The sequence below is a fragment of the Megascapheus bottae genome, chromosome 15 (genome assembly GCF_031878675.1).
Source record: "Megascapheus bottae isolate mThoBot1 chromosome 15, mThoBot2.hap1, whole genome shotgun sequence".
In the NCBI taxonomy this organism is placed as follows: domain Eukaryota; kingdom Metazoa; phylum Chordata; class Mammalia; order Rodentia; family Geomyidae; genus Megascapheus; species Megascapheus bottae.
Window position 1 is genome coordinate 46,313,193 of NC_143523.1, and position 19,636 is coordinate 46,332,828.

Consider the following 19,636-nt stretch of genomic DNA (forward strand, 5'->3'; position numbering starts at 1 on the left):
TGATTTGTATATCTTTTATCACCAGAGATGTTGAGCATTTCTTCGTGTGGATGATTGACTTTTTGAAAGTTTCATAGAACGAAATAATTACTTATTCCTTTACTTCTTCTCTTCATGACTATTACATATATTCTAGAACTTCTCCATAATCTGAGAAGCTCAAGCCTCAATTAGAAGTAACAGCAAAAAGCAAACCTGTAAAAGATGGGAGCAAAATATAATTTGTATTTGGAACTGTCTGTGAACATGTGCATAACATTCAAAGTTTATAAGGAGACACATGTCATTTTGAGAACCACTGCCCTGTGGTAGTTTTCTTTTCTTTGCACATGGGTTTGTTTTCCTTATGAGTTAGGAAATTCACTGTTGAATGAAATTTGTTATTTGGCTCAATGTAAACTTAGTTGTGTTGGATTAAATAATGGATTAAAATCTAATCCACATTACCCATATACATTTAAGAACAGTCATTTTCTTTAAACATCTAGTCTTGTACAAAGTATGTTTTAACTGTGCAGTTGATTATTATGCATGGAAAACTTCATTTATCTTCAGAGTTATAAATGAGGGTTATAACAATTAAACCTTTAAACATTTTAGAATTGAATATGGGCTTAGCTAAGCAACAGCACTTAAGACTTTCCTTACCAAAGAAAATGGCTAGAAAAATACCTTTCGATTATAGTCCTTAGGTTGAGCACATGTCGCTCACTCATATAATTCTAGCTGCTCTAGATCTCAAGCTGAGATCTGATGATCCTGGTCAGTAAAGTCTGTGACACTCTTATCTCCAACAAAGCACCCAAAAAGTCAGAAGTGGAACTCTTCTGGCAGAGTGCTTGCCTTGAACTAAAAAAAAAAGCTCAGGGTGTGTTCAGGACATGTGCTCAAGCCCCAGGAACTGGTACTCTCTACAATTTTATTTTAAAAAACCTTTTGAATTAATAGCTTGATTTTAGTTTTGAATGACTGGGCAAGAGCTTCTAGGTTCTGTGTTCAAGCCCTAGAACTGGTACCCCCTTCCCATCAAAAATAATCGTTATGAACTAATAGCTTGATGTTAATTTTGAATGATGGTTACTTTTTCCATCTTTTAAAAATATCCTTAAATATAAACACATGTGAGAAATGTTCTTTTGGCTTTTATCAAAGTGACATTTAAGAGAATTTTTTTCAAGCTCATTAAACATTTGTGGTAAAAAAATTTCAAAGCTTTGAATCTTACATATTGCCTATGGATTACTCTACCCCCCTGTTATTCTATTAACATTTGGTCTTAATAAATATAACCTGTTTACAATTACTGATGTTTTAAATTCATTATTTGTTTAGAATAAGCTTGGGAAAGAACTCCATCAAAAATCCTTCTTGGCAGTTATGATAACTTTGTTAAGGAAGTTAAACATTTTCTAACTTTTCTGTAAAGATTATAATTAAATATCTTATCCCTTGTATGTCTATTCTTATGAAACGTTTAACATTATTTATGTTTATTTCTGTGCTCTGGTAATATTAGCATAATGTGAGGACTTTGTTCTTTAGATCTATCTTGGGCATGCACATATGTGTGTCTGTCTGTCTGTATGTCTGTCTTGTCTGTCTCTCATATTCTTTTTTTTTTGCCTTAAGTTTGTGGTGCCATAGTAGCTTTAATGTCTGTAAAAATGTAAAACAAGTGCACTGGGATAGAATTAGAGTTTGTGAAATGTGGTTCTTTAGATATTTCTTCCCTGCCCCATTTTTTGGCAGGACCTTGCATTTACTAGGCAGAAATAGACACTCTACTCCTTGAGCTATGTCACCAATCCTTGTTGCCTTCATTGTGTGTGTGTGTGTGTGTGTGTGTGAAAGAGAGAGAGAGAAAGAGACAGACAGAGACAGAGGGAAAAATATTTAATTTCATATCTCAAAACATTATGTCCTTAATAAGAGTTTCATATAGCCTTCCCTCAGTTATTCCATGAGGCTGGGTGCCTGTGGTTCATTTCTGTAAGTTACTTGGAAGAATTGAAGTTTGAAAACAGCTTGGTCATAAATACAAGACCCCATTCCCATCAACATCTGTTTGCAGTGGCACCTGTCATCCTAACTATGTGGAAAATGTAAGTAGGTAGATAAGAGTCTAGAACAGACCAGGTATATAATCACAACCCTATTTTAAAAATAAAGACAGTAAAGGTTTGCATTGTGGCTCAAGTTGTACATTAATTGCCCAGAAAGAACAAATTCCTGAATTCAACTTCCAACTGCCATAATCATAACTATACACACGCGCGTGCGTGCGCGCACACACACACACACACACACACACACACATTGGTAGATGACAGGACAGTTTGGCATAGTGGTAGAGTGCTTGCCTAGCAAGCATGAAGACCAGGGTTCAATTCCTCAGTACCACATACATAGAAAAAAAGCTGGAAGTGGTCCTGTGAGGCTTGAGAAGCCCAAGGACATCACTCAGGGCCTGAGTTCAAGGCCCACGACTGGCAAAAAAAAATAAAAATAAAAATGAAAAATAAAAGTGTGTGTGCGCGTGTGTGCATAAATACATATATACATACTTTTTGTTGTGGGGGTCATGAGGCGTGAACTCTGGCCTGGATGCTGTCCCTGAGCTTTTCAGCTCAAGGCTACCACCCTACTCCTGGGCCTGGGCATTGTCCCTGAGCTCTTCAGTCAAGGCTACTGCCCTACTCTTGAGTCAAGCCCCTTTTTCCGTTTTTTCTAATGTTAACTGGAGATAAGAGTCTCAGGTCCTTTTGTGCCCGGGCTGGCTTTGAACCTTGATCCTTGGGTCTCAGCCTCTTGAGTAACTAGGATTACAGGTGTGAGCCACCATGCCTGGCATACATATATATTTATTTCAATACTTGGACTTGAACTGAGTTCCTCAACTTGGCTGGGTTTTTTTTTTGTTTGTTTGTTTGTTTGTTTTTGCTGAAGGCTGGCACTCTTCCTCTTAAGCCATTCCTTCAGTCTGACTTTTACGGGTCAACTAGAAATAATAGTTTCTAAGTTCTTTTCGCTAGCTTTGAATTGTGTCTTCCCATGTCTGTGCCTCCTGAATACCTAGGCACAGTGTTTACCTGGCATGCATTGGGCCTTTTCATGATTAATCAGTTTTATAAATAGGAAAAAAAGTTTTTCTGTATTAGATGCATTTGTGGGGGGCGGGGGAGGAGGAGTTGGCTGTGGGCTTGAACCCTGGCCTGGGTTCTGTTCTTGAGCTCTACATCTCTAGACTACTGTTTTACCACTTTAAGCCATAGCACCACTTCTGGTTTTCTGATAGTTAATTGGAGATAAAAATCTCAAGGATTTTCAGAGAAAGGCTGGATAAGTGGATCTGCATTAAACTGCAGAGCTTCTGTATGGCAAAGGACATAGCTAGTATATTAATTAGGAAGCCTACAGAATGGCAGAAGATCTTCACTAACCATACAACGGACAAAGGCCTCATATGTAAAATATATCAACAGCTCAAAAAATTGAATCGCTCCAAAACTAATCTCCAAAGAAACAACCATGCCATCAAAAGATGGGCCAAAGACTTAAAGAGTCTTCTCTGAAGAAGAAATAAGAATGGCCTATAGACACATGAAGAAATGCTCCACATCTCTGGTCATAAAAGAAATGCAAATCAAAACAACTCTAAGATTCCACCTCACTCCAGTTAGAATGGCCAGGCTCAAGAAAACGAATAACAACAGATGCTGGAGGGGATGTGGCCAGGAGGGATCACTACTACACTGCTGGTGGGGGTGCAAACTTGTTCAACCACTATGGAAAGCAGTATGGCAGTTCCTCAAAAGACTAAACATAGAGCTCCCCTATGACCCAGCAATTCCACTTCTTGGCATTTACCCAACCATCCAGAAACAAGGGCATACTGAATCCACTAGCACAACGATGTTCATTGGAGCACTATTTACCATAGCAAAGATATGGAACCATCCCAGATGTTCCTCAGTTGATGAGTGAATCAACAAGATGTGGTATTTATACACAATGGAATTCTATGCTGCTGTCAGAAAGAATGACATTGCCCCATTTGTTAGGAAATGGAAAGACTTAGAAAAAAATCATATTAAGTGAAGTAAGCCAGACTCAAAGGGAGATAGGCTCAATGGTTTCCCTCATTTGCCATAATCAGTAGAAACCTTGGACTCTTCTAGCAGAGATATGCAATAGAGCAAACCCTAGATACATAAGACCATACAGTATGATGCTAAATGAAAGGACCTCTAGGACATAGAAACAAGCCATATAATAAGTGATTGTTGTCCTTAATGTACTATGCTATCTCTAATCTCTTTTGGTGTCCCTTGGTTATCTCATATTGTTACAGTATTTCACTTTGTTATCTGATATATTGGATATATGCGTATTTGGTTATTTGAAGTTGGATAGGAAAGGGGGGAAAGCAAGATGAGGGTGGTGGTGGTGGGGAGGGAAATGGGGACCAAGACATGAGAAAGGGTATCAATGTATGTGAAGTAATGCACCTTCCATCTGGTGAATGTAATGTAACCCTTCTATTAATTACAGTAAAAAATATATGAAAAAAAGAATCTCAAGGATTTTTATGCCTGGGCTGGCTTTGAGCCTTGACTCTCAGATCTCAGCCTCCTGAGTAACTAGCTAAGATTATAGGTATGAGCCACAGGTGCCCAGCTAGTAGAGATATTTAAAATAATTTAAATATTTGATCATTTAAATATTTGGTATTTAAATAATTGGTCAGTTTTAAATCAGTAATGAAGAATAAGGCTTCATATCAGTAAATAATTGGTCAGTTTTAAGTCAGTAATTAAGAATAAGGCTTCATATCAGTAGTAGCTGACTGGTAATATATTTAGTCTGATATAGAATGTTTGCCTGCTGGAATTAATTTTATGTAATGTGAAAAATTCTTTGCTCTATCATGTTCTTTTCAGGAATGTCAAAATAGAAAATTTTTCATTCACTTCCTCACATTTATATAACTTTGTCTATTGTCACACCAACTTTCATCACTGAGACTGTAATTTAAAATTTTATAAAGATATTTTGTGGAATCATTTCTTGGACTAAATTTCCATAAAAATTAAAAATTTAGGCTGGATACTGGTGTAGCTTCTGCTTGTAAACTTAGCTACCAGGAAGCTGAGATCTGAGGATCACTGTTTGAAAACAACCTAGACAAGAAAGTCCATGAAACTTACCATCAACTAATCACAACAAAAGCAGAAAGTGGCACTGTGGCTCAAGTGGTAGAGTGCTAGCCTTGAGCAAAAAAAGCTCAGGGACAGTGCCTAGGCCCAGTGTTCAAGCCCAGGCCCTGAAAAAAAGGAAAAGATTAAAATGCTCAAATTATATATATATATGTTATACTATAATTATATACATACTATACTATATACTATAATATAATTATATATATATATATGTACACACACACACTATACCATACTGCGTCCTTAGAATATTGTATAAAATGTATGTTCTCATTCTGATCATTCTGCTTGGATCACAGTCAGTGGAATCCTTTGATTGATTTATAAGATAGAGTGAATTTCTGTATCAGCATTTCTGAGCTTTTCTGCTGCAGATACCCCTAAACATCAGTCCTCCAAATCTCAGCCTCCTGAATAGGAGTCCAGCTCTCTTCCTTCCTCCACCCTCATGATACTGGAAATTGAGCTCAGGGCCTAGCACATGCTAGGTAACTATAACAACATTTGGGGCATGCCCCCAATTGTATTAGCATAAGATTATATTCATTTATTCATCCATCCATCCACCCATGATACACACATGCGCACGCACGCGCATACACACACGTTCATACATCTCTTATTTTGTTGTGGTGTTTCTGTTACCCAACTTCTCAAAGCTCCCTGAAAAATCATTTACTGTTCTTTATTTCGATTTTACATAAGTAGAAATTATTTGGAAATTTTATGAAATGACCAGTGTATTTTCTATGACAGTCAACAAGTTATTTACTATGTCTGTCTTCATTGTAGCATCATAATTATCTTTTATTAAATTGTTCAGTAATTGTCATATAGCCTTTCTTTAATGTCATAGTATAATGATTAATATTTTTGACAAGCCGAATCTCTCTTTAAAGGTACCATCTTGCATTTTTGCTAATATTTATGTCTAATTTCAGTGTCAAAAGGCTTTTTATTCTATGCTATTTTGTTTGCTCTCCTGTTTTTGTTTTGGTCAAGTAGTCCCTACCCAGCAGTTCCACAGTTAGCTCTTTGCTGCTAACAGTGGTGTGTTGATGAGCCATCAACATTATCTCACTTTTCATCATAAATAGTGCTATCTTTCAGTATCTTTAAATTTTTATTGGATCATTTCAGTTTTTACCTTTTCTTGTATCTGGTACCATGCTGACATGGTACCTCGAGAGATTTAATACTAAGCCACATCTGAAAGATTCAGTGTTTAGTGCCGAATTTTTTCACATTGTTGGTCTTGTAATCTTTTGTTCTTCCTTGTGCTATATACTTTTCCCCACAAAAGCAATACAGGTCTATAGACACCAATTTATATGAGAGTATTTCAAAATATGTGATATGAGAGTGGAAAACTTTTCTCAGAATTAAGGTTCCTCTGTACACTTATGAAACATGTACTAGAACCACTTTAGAAAGTTACATTATTGTTTTTTGCTTTTGATTTACATTCCAGTAATATGAATTTTGTTTTTATAAAATGCTTTTATCATAAAATGAATATAAATATGATCAAACTGTAGAGAATATAAAAGCACAATTACATGTTCATGTATTTCCTTTCTAATTACTTTTCTTAATATGTAAAACAAATATTATTCATGATGACTGAACAATTCTGATAAATTTATTGGTTTAAAAATATGAAATACCATAGTTTAGATTTCATGGACAAGAAGAAATGCTTATGATTCACATTTTGTGTTGTTTTGACTTTATTGTAATTACTCATTTTATTTGTAGTGTGATTTCATTATCTTTAATTTTTTTTAACATTTCATTACATTTTTAACATTAGTCATTTATTGTTCCTAACTTCATAAGATGTTATACTTCTTTCATATAATAATACAACAGATAAATAAACTTTATTATAATACAGTGATAATTACCTTAATTTACTTAAGGTTTTTTGTTTTGTTTTTATGCCAGTCCTGGGACTTGAAGTCAGGGCCTCAACCTTGTCTTTGGGCTTTCTCAAGACACTCTACCACTAGGCCAAACTCCTGGCCCCTAAACTGCCTATTTTGCATAGCTCTTTACTTTTGCTCACTTTTACTCCATATAAAATGATTTTTGAGGGCCGGGAGCTCTCCCTAGCATGCATGAAGACCTGGGTTTGATTCCTCAGTACCACATATGTAGAAAAAGCCAGAAGTGTCGTTATAGCTCAGGTGGTAGAGCTCTAGCCTTGAGAACACTCCAGGAGAGTGCTCAGGCCCTGACTTCAAGCCCCAGGACTGGCAATAAATAAATAAATAAACATGATTTTTGATATTCAGTAAGATATGGAAGTATACATGTACTTCATCATTTGTCTTCAAGCATAGGGTTATAATTTTAATGCTTCTCACACTGATTTTGAGTATTACAATAATAAGCAGTAGTTTTCTATAGAAAACTTAGTTACTTGGAATGAGAAAAATGACACTGGTTTCTGTATATTTGCATGTAAAAGTAATTCTGACAAGCTGCGCAAGGTGGCTCACGCCTGTAATTCTAGCTACTCAGGAGGCTGATATCTGAGGATCAAGGTTCATAGCCAGCCAGGGCAGGAAAGTTCATGAGACTTTTATCTCCAATTAACCTTTAGAAAACGGTAAGTGGGGCTTTGCTCCAGGGGTAGGGTGATAGCCTTGAGCTGAAGAGCTCAGGGACAGTGCCCAGCCCCATGACCCACATTAAAAAGAAAAAAAGTATTTCTAACATTGCTGTTCTGATTTTGAATAACCAATTTGCCATCTGTGACCTTACTTAATGTAATTGTTAATATGTTAAATTAATTGTATATTTATAGGAAAAAATCTTAATTATGGAGTTAGCATGCTAGACATAGTTACTTTAACTCATTTAAGTAATTATATAAATATAAAATTCCACCAATTATATTTTTATGTACTTCTAATTGGAAAAATTCGTACTGTGACAACAGTCAAAACCTAACTTAGTTTTTTCTCTACTGTGATTTCTTTATAGGTTTGATGAACTTGTAAAAAAATTCCAAGTTGAGTATCATGCTGGTGGCTCTACCCAGAATTCAATTAAAGTGGCTCAGGTTGGTTATTATTTTAGAAGCTAAATAGAAAATGATTCAAAATGATTCTAAGCTTCTGATAAGTTTATAAATGTAATTGTTCCAATCTACATTTTACTGGTATAGGAAAATTTTTTTTGTTTTGAATTGAGAATTAAGTCATTAGCCTTCTAGTAAACAAAAATTATTTTAATTCATCATTATTAAACTTCATTATCTTTTACGAAGTTTGTTTATTTATATTTCTTTTAATTCCTCGCATTTAGTTATTTTATAATTTTTAGATGTTATTTTGTAGAAATTCTTCATATACTAATCTTCTAAATCTTACAAATTATTCATGAATTAGAAATGTTTATTCATTGTATGCCAATAGTTGTTTAGTATCCCCAAAATATTCTGCTTTTTATTGTTAATAATTATCTCTTTATTAGCTTAGTCATATCACAAATGAACATGCAGCACTCTTATATTGTGCCTTTGATTCCTTTATGTAACTAAATTACATATAACTTATTACATGAAGTTTCACAGAAGTTTGTGCTATGGAAGAACCAAGGGGAATTTTTTATATTAACTATTAAATCTAGATTTAGAATGTAGAATCCAATCTGTAATATATTACCAGTAATTATGCCTTTTTATATCAAATAATGGCTAATCATATCATATGAAGATTTTTTTACTAAGCACCTAGGTGTTTTCATTGGTCAAATTTTAAAAATTATAAAGAAATCATGGCCAATATTCAATAGATACCCACATATTTAATAGACACTATAGGTATATATTGTTACGAATTCCATTTTGTCCACACTTAATGTTAATTAAATAAAATGCCTTATTTGTTGAGTAACTCAGATACTTTGTTTATAACACTGCTGAAAGGGGAGTTGATGTGTTTGCTTATAATACTGATGCTTTTGGAATAAACATTTTTGGTGAATTTCTAGTTTTTCACCAAATGTATAGTCATTTTAAATGATTTTTTTTCCTGGAAAGAAAAGATTGCCCTGGGCTGGGAGTGTGGCCTAGTAGTAGAGTGCTTGCTTAGGTTTGATTCCTCAATTACTTGCAAGAAAATATTATCAAAACTTGGGCAAAAAGAAAGTTATTCTCTACTTAGCAATACAATGAGGATTAGAATGGGAAAATGTTACAATAAAAAGTAGAGATTTACGTGCTACCATTGTACCCGAATTTCTAGAACCCCAAAAAGACCACCAGAGACCACAGCCAAAGCTAAAAAGCAGGGGTTCGTTTATTTACGAGTCCAGACTCGTGCCTCCGCGTACCAACAGCCAGCAACACTGAAATGAAAGGCCCTGAGCAAGACCTTTACACCGCTTTAAAAGGAGAATCACAATTAACCACTGGTCGAATTAGAACTCAGGTGTCTAACCACTGAGTACCAAGCTGGTACCACCTGGGGTTCAAGTACATGGGCCCTAAACAAGGGGGGAGGGGGTCATTCCCAGAACTTGAAACAATCTTGGCACAACACTTCTTCTTCCAAAGTGTAATATTTGAAGAGGCTGTGAAGAAGCCAGAACAACAACAAAATCTTTATTTTTATGCCATAAGACTGTTCCAAAAGCCAAGAAAAAAGTTGAAAGGATTTTCTCAGTTCTTTTACTCTACTTCAGTTTGTTTGCAATCTACTTATTGTGCTGTAAAACCATTTCTTTCTCTGTCTCTCTCTGTCTCTCTCTCTGTCTCTCTCCGTGTCTCTCTCTGTCTCTGTCTCTGTCTCTCTCTGTCTCTCTTTCTCTCCTTTTGGTTTTCTGGATGTTTAATTGAAGATAATAGTCTCATGGACTTTCCTAAATGAGGTTGCTTTGAACCTTAAGCCTCAGATCTCAGCCTCCTGAGTAGCTATGATCACAAGTGTGAGCCACCAGCACCCAGCTGTAAATAATTTCTGTGATAAAAATAAGTTTAACTTAGGATGACTTGCAGTGTTTTTAAATGATGGCTAAGCTTATGTAATCAATCTTTGAATGCAAAGAACATAATTTATAATCATCCAAAATATGAAAAAAATGGATGCATAAAAGTACATGCATGGTTTTTAAAGATAAAAACAACTTCCAAAGTGTTCCTAAATACTATTGCTATTAAGTAGAATCTGATATATTCTATTGTTACATGTTTTCATCCAGAGAATATTTAATTTTATACTGTAGTGTCCTGATAGCAAGGATGTGAATTTGATACATCACAATTACAAGTCATTATCAGTTTTACTTTTGATTGCATTCAGTTTTTACCACATACAAGAGAAGAATAACCAAATTTCTCTAGGCAGAATATTATTATTGGAAGGGAAACAGTAATAAAAATATCTTACAATATGAAACAAAAGCCCTTTAGGTTGGCTAAGTGGTATATTTCTCCAACAACTTCCAAGCACTGAGTTCAGTCTCCACTCATTACTGAATAAAACAAGAAAACAAAGTGGGGGTTGGGAGGAAGGTACTTTTAAAATTAAATACTGGTAGAATCTGTTTGGCATAATCAACCATATTTATACTCTTAAAATGTTTTTATTTATTTTAAGCATATCTGATATACTTAAATTATAATTATCAATAGAGTTAAGAAATTAAAATAAGTTGCAGTGATTATTTTAACAAAAGAAACATTGTTTTATTTTCTTTTTATTCTGTTACTACTTATTTCCACTATTAGCTTGTCCTATTCTTTTAACTAAATAATAGCATTTATGTAACTTGTAAATAATGTAAAATAATATAATTATAAATAAACTCTACTGTTTGCTAGGGCTGTCATAACAACATATTGGAGATGTAAGTGCTTAAACAATAGATTTTTTTTTAAAAAAGAAGAAACCTGGGCTGGGAGTTTGGCCTAGTGGTTAAAGTGCTTGCCTAGCATGCACAAAGACCTAGGTTTGATTCCTTGGTACCACATTTATAGAAAAAAGCTGGAAGTGGTGCTGAGGCTCAAGTGGTAGAGCTCTAGCCTTGAGAAAACCCAAGGACAGTGCTCAGGCCCTGAGCTCAAGCCCAGGACTGTCAAAAAAAAAAAAAGAAGAAGAAGAAGAAACCAGATGTATTTTATTATAGTTCTGGAAACTAGAAATGAAGTCCAGGAATAATGTCAGCTGCTTCAGTTTCCTTAGAAGCCTTTCATCTTGGCCTGCTACTCTTCACACATTTGATTCTCTTGTGCATGTGAATTCCCGGAGTCTTACTATGTATCTAGTTGGATTAGGATCCGCTGTAATCATTAATTTAATTATCTTGCTAAAGGACTGTCTATACATTTGGTCACATTTTGTGGTATTTGGGTATGTTATTTTGACTGCCCTTTTTTTCTTTCTTGTATTCCCTCATTCCCTCTCTCCCTTTTTTCTCCCGGTCTCCCTTTCTTTTTCCTCTCTTCTTCCCTCCCTCTCTTATCTTCTTTCCTTCCTTCATTTTTTAAAAATTTTTTTTAAAGAATTTATTTAATGTTGATTTTTACATCATATTTTAAATGACAAGTTTAACAAACAAGTGTTCAAGGAGGGAATCTCTATTTACAATCACTGGGACTTAGTATTTAGAACTTAATCAAAATTAGGCTAAGGGTTTGTATGTCATAGAAACATATTAATTTAAGAAATAAAACATTATGTCTATAGAGTCATAGGTTTTTATGTCTATATAGTTATGTTTATATTTCCATTACCACGTCCATAGCTTTGGGTATACAGTTATTGAGTCCTCACTCTTGTACTCTTTGGATTTAATAGCCACATATTAAGGATACCATGCGCCTTTTGTTCCTTAGGTCTTGACTTGTCTCACTCAACATGATTCGCTATAGATTCATCCATTTCCCTGTGAATGCCATTATTTTATCTTGTCTGTTGGCTATGTAGAATTCCATTGTGTATATATACCACATTTTCTGTCTCCATTCATCTGTAGTAGGGCATCTGGATTGTTTCCATCGCCTGGCTATTGTGAATAGTGCAGAGATGAACATAGCTGAGCAGGTGTCCTTATAATATCTTGGGTCATGATGTTTAGGATAGACTCCCAGAAATGGTATGGCAGAATCGTAGGGAAGGTCCTTCCTTCATTTTTTGGTAGCACTTGCTTCCTTCTTAGAGCCTTGAACGTGTTAGTCCAGATCTCTACTCCTTGTTCCATGCCATATCCCCATTTCTTCTGGTTATTTGTGAGATAGGGTCTAGCTTTTTTTCCCATGCCATCCTGGACTGCAGTCTTCCTTTTTATACTGTTCACCATAGCTGAGATGATAAGGGTTTATGACCGTGCCCTGCTTTTTCCCTTGATGTTTGGTCTCACAAAGAACTGTGGTCTCCTAAAATTACAAAAAAAAAAAAATTAAAGACTGAGGTTGATCTCTTGAATTATTAGATCCTTTTTTTTTGCCAGTCCTAGGCCTTGAACTCAGGGCCTGAGCATTGTCCTTGGCTTTCCTCAAGGTTAGTGCTCTACCCCTTGAGCCACAGCACTAGTTCTGGCTTTTCTATGTATGTGGTACCAAGGAATCAAACCCAGGTCTTCATGCATGCTAGGCAAGCACTCTACCATGAGCCCAAACTCCTGGCCCCTTATTAGATGATTTTAATATTCTAATTTTTCTAAGTAGTTTTATTTTTCTCTTATTTTCCCAGTGTTCCTCTTTTGCATCCTAAATAGTTGCCTTCTACTTTCATGTCTCTTATTCTTTAAATGTACACTCCACAGGCTCATCACCTTTTCAGATATTATATATCTTGATAGATTTTGTGTATGCTCTCACGTACTGTGAGAGAAATGGACACACCTTTTTAAAAATCTATGGTTTTATATTTTCTATTTCTGTTTTTCATTCTGTCAGTGTTTGCTTCCTGGATTTTGAGGCTTCTCCATGGATATTTCTTTTGATATCTTCTACTTTTCTCTTTCCATTTCCTAATACTTTGTGACATAATGTCACTTACTTCTGATAAAAGGACAATTTTTTATTTTCTGGTTTAAGTTTGTACTGATTGTATTTTCCATTGTTCTACTTTCATCCTCTCAAATCCTAGCATTTATGTTGTGTCTCTCATAAGCAGAGTACTTCTTTTCTTTTCTTTTTTTTTTTTGGCTTTATAATAGACTCTTCTGATTATGGTTTTGAACATGGCAGTTTATTAATAAAGATTACAAATGAATTTACAAATAGTGAGTTTGTTAAAATATTTAGTTCATCTTAAATGTTAGGAAAGTGCTTTCATGCTTTATAAATGTAGACTGGATACAGTAACAAAGAGATAACAAAAATTTCAGTCTAGAATCATGAATTATCTAATGGAGTATAAAATACTACTTTATAGTTTCTACTGCTTTGTTGTTCAGCTCTAAATTGTGAGTAAGTGAAAAGGTTTATTTCTTTGTGCAATGCTACTTATGTGTGACCTAAAGCTCAGGGACACTCCATATCTTCCTTTTTCTTATTAGAGGGTTTTTTTGCTCCATCCCATTTAGACACATTTACCTTGTATTTTGTAATAACATTCCTTTAGCAGTCAGGAGCCTCATCTTATTAATAATATGTTCAATATAACCTAATTTATATTGTTTATAATATAACTTTATATACATACTTAAATATATTCCTATTTAGGATTATTGGTATATATTTCATGGCTAAAATATCTATGTAAACTACTATGGAATGCTTGGTTTGGCTTGGTTTTCGTATGTCTGCCTTGGTGTAGTAATCACTGATCACCTTATAATAAAGCAGAAATTTGGTTTCCTCATAAATCCCCATATGGAAACCAGCAGAAGTTTGTTTATATGACTGGATGTTTCTTGACCACTGAGAAACTGTGGTATGACAGCAGCCTGGGCTCCTGGAAGTAAATTGGGGAGCTTCCTCATTTACTGTTTATAGTTTGGATTAGGTTACTTTCTGTTTCTTTTAGGGATAATGTCATATTTATTGACTATTGTAGGTTTGTGTTTTATGTCACATTTGCCACTTACCCTTATATTCAAAATCTAAATGTTTTTGGTTAGTCGTTATAAGTGACATAGGAGACTAATATTTGAAGTAGGAAAAGTATGAAAGGTACTGAAAACCTGTCTTTGTGTTGATAGCTAACAGCTGTAATTGCAGCTACTTTGGAGGCAGTTATCAAGAGAATTATGATTCAGATTGGTCCTAGCAGTTAGCTCATATCAGCTAGTAGGTGTGCATGGCAGTAGGCATCTACCATTCTATGTATGTTGTCGGGGTCCTTCATCCCTGGTCCCTCTGGACTAGTAGGAGGGATGGGAAAAACACGATCTGACCTGGCCAAGCCACTAGAGGAGAGGGCCCACTGTCCTCCCATGCTCAGCCTTCTTACGCTGGAGCACGAAAGGAGCACGAACAGAGACACCAGGCAGCTTCATCAAGGCAGGAAAATCTCTCTCTCTTTATTCCCCAAATCCCTCCTCCTAATATTCGATGCGTTAGCCTATCAGCACAGAAGGTGGGCAGGACAAAGAGGTCCACGTGTCTTACCCCTATTATAAGCCTCAGTAGAGAGTGATGAGGACATGGCTTTACATGGCTCCCAACAGTATGTGAAGTTTAAATAATTTGATCATCGTGGTTGAGTCTGGCCTGCATGTACTAGAAAAGTGTGGAAACCCTGGGCCAGGAGTGTAGCCTAGTAGTAGAGTGCTCGCCTAGTATGCACAAAGCCTTGGGTTTGATTCCTCTGCACCACATACACAGAAAAAGCCAAAAGTGGTGCTGTGACTCAAGTGGCAGAGCACTGGCCTTGAGCAAAAACTGTCCAAGGACAGTACCCAGGTCCTGTGTTCATGCCCCAGGATTGGCAGAAAAAGAAAAATGTGAAGCCCTATCCCCAAAATAACGAAAACCATTAAAAACAGGAAGAAAACACAAACTAAGGAAAAAAAAGAGTGAAAAGTAGTATTTCTTAGAAGCATTTATATAAATGTGTCATATGTTTTAATTATGAAAACTTTTATGTAAAATAACCTTTATGTTAATGTTTAAATTGAAAGTCTGTTTTCTCTATTCTGAGCTTACAGATTTGATTTTATCTTAACACTTTTATTAAATGTGGTCATTTTTAAAGGAACCATTCTTATCCATCTTTTTTATGTTTCAAAGGGATGAATTTCAAGGTGAGAGATTATGTATGTACTTATACAACTTCTTAAATTTCGTATTTCTAGTAAAAACAGTTTGGATTGTGTTTTTCTTTATGTCTTGTGGTTTCTTAAAGCCACAAAATACAATCTTTGGGAAAATAATATGAATAATATGCTAAATCAAGGAAAATGAGTTGAGTATAAGACATTTCATGAGTATCATTCTTAGAAATATATGTCAAATTTCTTGCTATGTATGAATGTGAACAAGTTGATTCACATTTATAAATTACATTGAAAAGCCAGTTTAAAACTATTCCTGGATAGTTAAAAAGTTAAGTTTAGGCATATATTCCTTAAATTGCTCTTGTACTTACTATGAATGAATCACAGTATTATGGCTGAGGTTTCAGAATTATAGATTGTAATTTTGATTTTAAATTACTTAATATTATGAAATTGTTCAATTTATATATTCCAAAATGTAATACTCACATTTTGGTTATTTAAAACAGTGTGTACAAATTATCTGATGTGTGGGGCCAGGAGAGTAATCTTGTGATAGACTGCCTACATAGCATGCGTAAAGCTGTGGGTTTGATTCTTTGGTGCCACATATATAGGAAAAGCTGGAAGTGATGGTGTGGCTCAAATGGTAGAGTACTAGCCTTGAGAAAACCCAAGGACAGTGCCCAGGTCCTGAGTTCAAGCCCCAGGATTGGATAAACAAAAACAAATTCTCTGATGTGTCTTTTTTAAAGGTGGCAACTGATTGCTCTTAAATACTGCCCAGACTTAGTAACTTCTTTCTAATAAGTAGAATATGTGGCAATGATAATATCATATTTCTGTTGCTTAAGCATTAATACTGTGTTGCTTCCACATTATTACTTCATGGAACACTGTTAAAAGGGAAGTGAGTTATCCTGTCAGAAAGACACTGTGCAGAGGACATTCATTCGGCCTATGAGTACATTTACACGGGGAGGAACTGAAATATTCCACCATCAATCAGTACCAGCAGGCTAACTTGTGAATTAGCCTTCAAGTAAAATATGCACAAGTCCTATCCAACTTATTGGGCTTTATGTCAAACCAGAATTATCTGATTAGGACTTTTAATTTTATCACCTACAAAGTTATACAGAATGACTTTTTTGTTTTGTTTTGCCACAACAAATGGCATACAACAAATAATGTATAAAGTTCAAAACATGGAAATATTTAAAAGTGTGCATAAAGACAGGGTTTTTTTTAATCCTTTGTATTCCATTTACCCAGTGCATTTCATTACATGTGATGAAAGAATGTAAAAGAAATTAATTAGTAAGATCATCACAAAAATAATTTAGCTCTTTTCAATGCTTATAGTAAGTAGTCCATTTTATAACACTATTATAATTTGTTTAGTGAATCTGCTATATACATTTAAATGTACAGATTTAAACAGATACTTCAGTTAGTTTTTTTATAGTTATACAATTTCCCATCTCTAAAAGTAAATCTTCATAATGTAGTCCTATAAATAGAATGGTTGCCATATTGTATGCCATACCATAGGCATGATAAATTTTTATAGATGCCAAGTTTGTCTATGGAAATATTTTTATCAGTTTTATTCCTGCTAGAATTAAATCAACTTGGCTTAATAGATCCTTAGTAATTTAAATAATACCAATTATTGTTTTCTCTAATACGATTTTTGAAAATATCTAAATAGAAAATTTATATTTCCTTGTGAAATGGAGTGACCGAATGACATAAGCTATTTTTCATGAGAAGTAATTTGGCAGGACTCATCTTCAAACGAGATAGAAATTCTGAATGGTCTAATGTCCCTACAAAAAAATTGATATCTTTCTTTCCATCTTAGAACTTTTATTATTCCTTAGTAGCATCACTGGGAATGTATCTAAAGGTTATTCTATACCATTTTGAAATTTCTAGAATAAAGTTTCTGGATTTGTTTTAGTGATATTGACCTCTCATTGAAACAACTCAAAAAATGTTTTTTGAAAAAAAAGGGCCAGGAGTTTGGCCTAGTGGTAGAGTGCTTCCTAGCATGCACAAAGACCCGGGTTTGGTTCCTGGGAACCACATATATAGAAAAAAAGTGGACGTGGTGCTGAGGCTCAAGTGGTAGAGCTCTAGTCTTGAGAAAGTCCAAGGGCAGTGCTCAGGCCCTGAGCTCAAGCCCAGGACTGGGGAAAGAAAGAATGGAAGGAAGGAAGGAAAGAAGGAAGGAAGGAAGGAGAAAAAGGTAAACAAGAGCCATGAAGCTGACAGAAAACTATACACCATTGCTATTAATGATAGGAAATTCAAGTATTTAAAAGCAGAATGTAGTACCACATTAATAACTGGCAATGACAAGCTGGATGTGGTGGAGGATTCTTGTAATCTCAGTACTTGGAAGGATGATGTAGGAGGATGGAGGCCAGTCTGGGATACATACCAAGATCTGTCTCAAATACAAATAACAAAAACTGTCAATAATGGAAAATGGCCAATTTTGGAAGTTGGGCTAGTTGTGGGAATGCAGTGATGCTTCAATATTTTAAAATGTTATTACTTAGCAATATAACAATAAGACAGAAGAGAAAGTAGTTTTTTTTTCTTTCTTGGTATTAAAAAGGAACATTACTTAAGGGCTGGGAGATATCTCAGTTTTAGAACATTAACCTGCCATTTGCCAACATATCAGCTCAAAAAAAAAATCATTCACAATAGAAGATACCTACTTCCTTTGCATGATAACATCTGTCTTTACATCAGTGCCAGCGTCATGTATTATGTACAATGTATTGAAATATTTCCATTAAAGTTAATAGCAAAACAAGGGTTGCTGCTTTGGTTTAACAATCCACTAAGCCAACTCAGAGAAGTTGGTACAAAATTAAAAGTAGCAAAGTAAAGTTAATTGTATCTTTTTCAGATTCTGTCATGGAAAACTCAAGTAAAATTAAGTGAAAACTGAGTAAAGTAGCCTTATTTTTAAATGTTGACTTACCTGAAGTATTTAAATTAACACATAAATTAACAAATGATAAACCTCATTCATAGTAGCAAATGAAGAGATAAAATACATTTCATACACTTTTGGGGGGACTCTATCTAATAGGGTTTTGAATGCAGGGCTTTCTTTTTGGTAGTAAATATTCTTCTAGGTGAGCCATGACCCCAGTTCTTTCTTTGTTTGGGGTTTTTTTGTTTTGTTTTTATTTTTTATTTTATTGTCAGGATAATGTATAGAGGGGTTACAGTTACATATGTCAGGTAGTGGGTGCTTTACTTCCCTAACATTGATAATCCTTCTTATGTTTTTGCCCCCCTCCTCCACCCCCCACCCTCTCCCAATCATCTTGTTTTCCCCCTTCCCTCCCCTATTGTTTTTTTTTTTTCCTACTCCTGGGCTTGAGCTCAGGGATTGAGCACTGTTCTTAGACTTTCTCAAGGCTATTGCTCTACCACTTGAGCCTCAGCACCACTTCCAGCTTTTTTTTCTATGTATGTGGTACCGAGGAATCGAACCCAGGTCTTCGTGCATGCTAGACAAGCAGTCTACCACTAAGCCAAACTCCCGGCCCTTGTTTTGTTTAACAGCAGAAATTAAATAGTTGAATTTTATACCAATTAATACCTTAGATATAGAAATACAAAAATAAATTATTCTTAATATGATTGACTATAATTTGAAGGGAAATGCCAAAAATTTAATTTTATGTACTCTAACATGTTTTGAATGTTGAAATAATACTTGTAGCTTTGAAACCCTCTTTAAATTTTTATTTCTAATTAACATGATATCCTAAGTGATGTATGATTAACACAACTGATTATGATTGTACTAAACTTTTTCTCATTGTTGAAATCCAATTTCAGAATAGTTAAAATTATATTTTCAAGGATAATAATAAAATAAAATAAATGACAATGCTATATTACAGCCTATTTAAAAATTAGTTTTTGCTAATGTAAAAAATAACTACCTGAGGGGGCCGGGAGTTTGGCCTAGTGGTAGAGTGCTTGCCTAGCATGCACGAAGACCTGGGTTTGATTCCTCGGTACCACATACATAGAAAAAAAAAAGCCAGAAGTGGTGCTGAGGCTCAAGTGGTAGAGCTCTGGCCTTGAGAAAGTCCAAGGACAGTGCTTACGCCCTGAGCTCAAGCCCAGGACTACCAAAAAAAAAAAAATAGTAATTACTTGATTGTATGACTAATTTCATATTACATCAAACTGGTAAC

The 19,636-nt window shown here is 34.9% G+C and overlaps 1 protein-coding gene across 1 annotated transcript in view; it reads left to right on the top strand.

The window, feature by feature from the left end:
• Adk (adenosine kinase) overlaps window positions 1-19,636 on the top strand; it is a 328,745-nt gene that overhangs the window by 69,522 nt on the left and 239,587 nt on the right. Inside the window, exon 4 of the mRNA XM_090346612.1 lies at window positions 8,211-8,289. Coding sequence (XP_090202738.1) covers window positions 8,211-8,289 — 79 coding nt within the window. The remainder of the gene's footprint in view (window positions 1-8,210; window positions 8,290-19,636) is intronic.